This window comes from Sinocyclocheilus anshuiensis, unplaced genomic scaffold, assembly GCF_001515605.1.
Source record: "Sinocyclocheilus anshuiensis isolate Anshui unplaced genomic scaffold, SAMN03320099.WGS_v1.1 scaffold968, whole genome shotgun sequence".
NCBI classification, from domain to species: Eukaryota; Metazoa; Chordata; class Actinopteri; order Cypriniformes; family Cyprinidae; genus Sinocyclocheilus; species Sinocyclocheilus anshuiensis.
This window is the reverse complement of record NW_015549636.1, coordinates 479,537-486,133: the sequence shown is the minus strand read 5'-3', so window position 1 is coordinate 486,133 and position 6,597 is coordinate 479,537. Positions and strand designations below refer to the sequence as shown.

General features: G+C 40.7%; 2 protein-coding genes across 2 annotated transcripts in view; one reads left to right on the top strand and one right to left on the bottom strand.

Annotated features, from left to right (window-relative positions):
- trim35-1 (tripartite motif containing 35-1) overlaps nt 1-1,566 on the bottom strand; it is a 4,335-nt gene extending 2,769 nt beyond the window's left edge. Inside the window, exons 1-2 of the mRNA XM_016448787.1 lie at nt 1,107-1,566; nt 904-999 (exon numbers count right to left, since the gene is read on the bottom strand). Of these exons, the coding sequence (XP_016304273.1) occupies nt 904-999; nt 1,107-1,490 (480 nt within the window). The 5' untranslated portion in view covers nt 1,491-1,566. The remainder of the gene's footprint in view (nt 1-903; nt 1,000-1,106) is intronic.
- Nucleotides 1,567-1,947: 381 nt separating this feature from the next.
- Nucleotides 1,948-6,597, top strand: part of LOC107659754 (procollagen galactosyltransferase 1-like) — a 19,541-nt gene continuing 14,891 nt past the window's right edge. The window contains exon 1 of the mRNA XM_016448786.1: nt 1,948-2,709. Within this exon, the coding sequence (XP_016304272.1) occupies nt 2,504-2,709 (206 nt within the window). The 5' untranslated portion in view covers nt 1,948-2,503. The remainder of the gene's footprint in view (nt 2,710-6,597) is intronic.

The window sequence follows — 6,597 nt, the reverse complement described above, 5'->3', positions numbered from 1 at the left end:
AGTGTCATCTGTACACACACACAGAGAGAGAGAGCGAGAGAGAGAGAGAGAGAGAGAGGGAATGTCATGGGTACTCACACACAGAGAGAGAGAGCGAGAGAGAGAGAGAGAGAGAGAGGGAATGTCATGGGTACTCACACACAGAGAGAGAGAGCGAGAGAGAGAGAGAGAGAGAGAGGGAATGTCATGGGTACTCACACACAGAGAGAGAGAGCGAGAGAGAGAGAGAGAGAGAGAGGGAATGTCATGGGTACTCACACACACACACACACACACACACACACACACACAGAGAGAGAGACAAAATCACAAGACAAATAAAAATAAAACATTTAAGAGTACGGTCCACACAAAGGATAAGAGTTATGATAAACCAAAAACACATCTTTTTCTCAAGGCTGTAACCATTTTCATGTGATGATTCCCCCCCATTTACTGTACATGCCACTTTACTGTGGGCACTACTTACATACTTTGATTTCTAGCAATAATGTAACATCCTAGAAGAATTTCTGGAGTGAAGTCAGCAAAACACTTTTTGGTAAACTGTGATTTAAATGCAAATAAATCAATCAATTCTACCAACACAATTTCAAGACCACCCATTATTATTAGTAATGTGTGTGTGTTTTTTTTTAAAGGAGCAGGACACCAAAAGCTGATTTCAAGTTCTACAATAAGCTCCACAGAAGTCAATACTCAATTCAATTATTAAGTGTTCATTTCTTTAATTATTCCGTCATCAAATTGTGTAAACCACAAAGTCCAGAATTACTTGCCGAATTCATGTCATATTTTGAATAACCATTCAGCCTATTCAGTCCTTAGTTGGGGGTGATCTGAAAGACTAATTCAATTGTAAATTTGTTTAATTCTATTTTTTATACTAAACATGAACCTCACCTGAATGTACCTGGAGATTTTGGGGTCCCGTGCTGTACCTTTCTTTAATGAGACCAAAGACTTCTCAGCTGAACGAAGAGCTGCCTTCAGCTTCCCCTTTAAAGATAACACGTGTAATCATATAAAAACTCGATTCTTTCAGTAACGAAGTGGGCAGCCATACTTTAAGCATTTATTAATGACACCTGCGCACCCGATCTCACCTTGCGTTGTCGCACGGCCTGCTGTAGCTTTTGCGTTTGGTGCCATCTGTGCTCATGTTCCTTACACGTTGCACATATAGCCTCTTCATCAGTTTGACAGAACAGCTCGATTTTCTCTCCATGTATCAGACACTCGTGTTCTCCGTCCTTCTCCTCCTTCTTGTTTTTCTCTCTCAGGTAAGACTCACAGGTGTTCCTCAGGCTCAGGTTGGACACCGGTTCCTGCGGAGACACCTGTCTACAGACGGGACAGTTTCTGGAGCTGCTGGAGGTCCAGTGAGCATTAATGCACTGCCGGCAGAAACTGTGTCCACAGCTCAATAACACCGGATCTCTGAAGAGTTCAGTGCACACAGGACAAGACAGCTCATCCTCAAGCGCCATTGAGAGACATAAGAAATGAAACTGAATAAAGATTTCTCTGAGAACAAATCTGACTTGCAAAATAAACACTTCCCAATCTTAGTACAGCCTCTGTATGAGGAAATGACATGTCAAACTTTCATTGGAAGAAAAAGAAGGTCGGAAAGAATCACTAAAACGTTAATATACCCAAACAACAGGGGGCGCTGATGAACCGCTCTGATTCACATGCAAATCTGCAAAAGCATGAAAAAAAACTAGTTTATACTGGCAACGTATTAGTAACATTCCTACACACACGTGTAGACCATTTAAAATAAGAGTAAAAAACAAAATGTCAACAGGTTTGTGTGACAGTTACGATTAGGGGTAGCGTTATTATTTTTAGTATTACATTATATTGGTCATTTCCGTATTATATTGTGCATTAAAAAAAATGTATAGCTGATTTGGACTCGCGTCTTTGCATTTAGGCTACATGACTGTGACCAGCAGATGTCCTCGGCGAGCGCTTCAAAACTGTGACCTGGTTCGCGTTGTGTTTCAGAAGCACCGTTTGTGCCTCTTCACTGTTTTAATAAATGCGCATTTATACTCTTCTGGTCTGCTCACGAGACTACTGTAGTACGCTCATGTGAGTGCGTTAGCCACGCCCACAAACTGTCTAGCAGATTCCAACCGAGCACAGCTGCTTTTCTTAAAGGGGTCGCCGCGAAATTAAAGGCGAAAACATCAGTTTATAGAGTTTAATTGCAGTCTATACAGTTTAATTACCATATATTATAATCTCTCCGTCATTTACCAGATGATTGAGGCCAGTGTATTTTTTTTTGCACCACAACCTTTCTCTTTTTAGTAAGAAGCCTTTCCCTTTAAATCTGCTCCCGGGACCACCTAGAGTCGCTCCGCTTTTCTGTCGGTTGGCAATAAGTCGCCGAGGGTCACTGATCGCGTCAGCGCGCCGCGATCAGTCTCGCCGTTCCGCTTTCCTGCCCGATCTTCCGCTTTTTCTCAGTTTTTCTCGTTCTCCAGCCATGCATCTGCTGTGTTTCTTTGTCCTGCTGCTCTGGATCGGTCCGGCGCGCGGTTATTTCCCGGAGGAGCGCTGGAGCCCGGAGTCCGCGTTGCTCGCGCCGCGGGTGCTGCTCGCGCTGGTCTGCCGCAACTCGGCGCACTCTCTGCCGCACGTCCTCGGAGCCATCGACCGCCTCAACTTCCCCAAAGACCGCATGGCTGTATGGTGAGTTCCGGCGGATTGGACTGTTTGGCGTGATTTATCAGAATTGATGTTCCGCGCAATTACGCGTCTGACAGCTGCGCGTCCTGCGCTGGAATGATGCGTTGTGTGTTAACTGTAAGTGACTGCAGACTTTCTGTAAGTGAGTGAAAGTAAGTAAACAATAGAGAGGCGTATTATGTGCGTGTTGACTGAACTAAACTAACAGCAGCTGTGCTTACGTGAGTCTTTAGAGATGTGATTTGTGATTTATCTCTGCTTGGAAACGAGAGCAGGATAGATTTGACTCGGTTCCTGCTGTGGCCCGTGTGCGTGGAGGGGACATGAGCGAGCGACTCATGCCGATCTGATCAGCCGACGTGTCTTTAGCCGCGGCCATGAATGCCCGTTGCGCGCGGTGATGGAATTTGTGAGAAAACAAAAAAGTTTCCTGCATGAATGAGAGTCAGTGAGCTGAAAACTTCCCCTGCGGCGACAGCCAGATGAAATGTATGAAACACCTTCTGAGAGACTTTATGACCTCATAAAACATGCATGTCAGAAAACTAGGGAAGACATCTTTAATAATCGAATTGTGTAGTGAACTATAGACTACTTATTGATTTCTATTTACTTAGGGCAGAGTTTCTTTATAGTCATCAAATACTTTAATGTTTAGTATTCACAGTCAACATCCCTTCAGCAAATACTTAAGAAAATGAAAGTTGACCCCAAAAACTATTCTGAGACTTTCAACCTGTATTTGATTACAAAATATCAGACCAAGTGAAAGATACAAAAAGTAAAACATTTTGTTTTGCATGATAAAGCAACATTTCACCCAAAAATGAAAATTCTCACCATCTGCTTATTTAAGAGCATGGTCCCATTCAGTGTTTGGCGTAATGCATTGCTTTAATTACTTTCCCAAAAAATAGTGTGGTCCATTTTCATGTTGCTTTTTGTTTGTCAGTTCGGAGCCAGGTTCTCTTCCAGTGGATTATATAAAACTATTTTCATAATCCAATAAAGAAACTTGGTTCTGATGAAAAATTAAAAAACACCAACAGCCAATCAGAATCCACCAGACAGAAGAAGAGCTGGAACATTTAAATGCTAATGTCCGAGCTGGATGCTAATGCAGTTATTGTTCTTGGTGTGAACAAGCATTAAATGAGTACATGACAAGAAATGAATGCAATTGTGTGTGAACTCTTCCTTTAATTGTTGGGTGAGTTTAAAATAGCATCTGATTGGCGTGTAGCCAATGTAATGTAAAACATTTTTGACATCGTATCATCCTCGTTTCATTCAGTTCAGAGTCGCAGCGGTGTTCAGAACTGAAGCCTCGCTCTCAGCGTGTAGTTAACAACTGAAACTGAACCGCCGGGGTTTGTGTAGCTGCCACAAACAGACCAGAACAAAACCACATGTGGTCCGAGACTCCCAGAAGCCGTCGGGTTCAGCGCTCGCTAGCACTTTAGCACACTGAAACTGAACTGTATTTAGGAAAGGTCTTTGATGAACAGATGAACATCTTGGCAGATCTGAGCGTCAGCACACGCACATCAAAGTCCATATAATCTAAAGCGTTATTACAGGAATAACTCAAACTGCGCTTAAATCAGTTATGAGAGGCGCTGACCGCTAACAAGCAGGCTCGCTACATAAGCATAGCATTAGAGCGGTTCACAAAGACACACGACAGCTCGTGATCAACATCTCCAGTGGGGTTCTCATCTGCTCCAGCTTTCATTTTTACAGTTATACTGTAGGATGGGCGTCGTCGTGTGATTGGTTCTCTCAATGCGAGGGCGGCGGTTTGGCGCCTTTTTCTCCTGTGTCTTAATGGCTTTAATTAACGAATGAGTGCTTTCTTTTGATGACTCTCTATGAATCAGGCAGCCACATTATAGATGTAATTTTACACCCACAGATGTTTAATTGTCATTTTATCACCATAATTAGATATAATATATAATAATATGTAATTATAATGCATACACTACCCTTCAAAGTCAGTAAGATTTTTTTTATGCTCACCCAGGCTGCATGTATTTAAAAGTAAAAACACTAATCCTGTGAAATATTATGACAATGCTATTACAATTGATATATAATATAATATATTGCGATTTAAAATAACTGTTTTCCATTTGAATATATATTATTATATAAAAATTATTATATATTATTATATAATATAATATAATATAATTATTTTTGTTGGAAACTCAAAGAAAATAAATGTTTTTTTTCTGCATGTACATTATCGTTTTGGATGCAAACCATTATTAACAAAAAAGTTATTTGTTTCTGAAGTTTTCTAGTGTTTCTTCAGATCTCTAAACCTAATTATGAACACTAGTAGGGGTGGGCGATATGACCAAAATCTTGTATCATGGTATGAGTAATTTTATATCATGATAACGATATACATCACGATATTGTTATTTTTTTTTCAATATAGTTATTTTTTCTTTTAAAAAGGTTATGATATTAAAATCTTTTATTCCATAGAATTTTTATAATCCTTGTCACCAATGTCGATATCAAACTAATACAAGAAAATAATAATAAAAAAAACAAGCTCACTGGAGATAAATAAACAGTCAGTGATTAAATAAGAACAAGAAACTAATTACAAGCAATAGGACAAAAAACTACAATAAATAAGAAATACATTGTGTAAATTAATTAGTCTTCACTGTGTAAGTTTCTATCTATCTATCTATATATATATATATATATATATATATATATATAGGCATAATTATTAGCATTAGCATTATTTATTTATTTTCTTCTTATTCTAGTTACAAAAGTGATTTAGTCAAGAGCAGTGAGAGATTTTCTCTCACTGTTGCTTGATTAATATGAATGGCAGACAGGACGAATGTTGGACAGCTTCCCCTTTCAGACTGAAGTCCTGATCCAATATACTGTTACACATGCGTTTTCTCTTGCAACTGTTTACGTTCCCTTAAGACCTAAATGACTGTGTTTATGAGGATACTTGCAAAGCCGGGCATTTGGACGCATATAAGCGTTTATGCAATTGTTCAAAGCCAATAAAGTGGCAAAAATGCTCACGAGCTCTATTAGCAGCTGATGCTCGGCTTACGCGCTCCTCTCACAGAGACAGTGTGCACGTATAGCTCTGTTGTTTGTGTTTCAACGGCCTAAAATCAGTTGTTTTAAACTGCAGTGCTTAAAAATGCGTGCAAACATTAAGTTTTCGTGACCACGCGCAAAGCAACGTGGCGTGAGCGCGCATGCTGTTATTCACGTTTCTGCCTGCATCCCCGTGAAATTCATGTAATGCCGGGTTCAGACTACACGATATTTTTGTCGGTCACGATAGTCACTATGTCAGATTACACGATTTTGACTCCTAAAATCTTGTCGTGTCGTGGACAAGAAACATGTCAGACTACACGTTGCTTCCCGACCATTCATCGCGTGCCATCTTTAACGACTCACGTGATGTCATCGAGAAGGCGGAACTAGCGACTGACTTCCGAAAACAAGAGTGAAAACATTGCTGAAGCGCTGCCACTATAGTTCGCCAGCATTTTTCTTTCTTTGTTCTGTCGTGGTAGTCCCTCGATGACACGTACAGGCAGGAGTACTGTTGCCACAGCTCCACGAACCTTTCCTCCATCTCATAACTCCACCTAGCAGCACCATCATCTCTCTTTCGTTTCGCCATGTTTGAAACCTGTGTATGAAAGAGCTTCTGTGCTGCTATTGGTCAACGTCACCAATGTGACAGAACTCGTCGTGGACGACGGAAAAAAAATTAAACACGCTAGTCTTTCTGTCGTGATGTCGTGAAGCATCGCAGATGCGGAATCGGTTGTCGTCCACTATGACACACTACACGAGCTGAAACGATGGAATCTTGCGTCC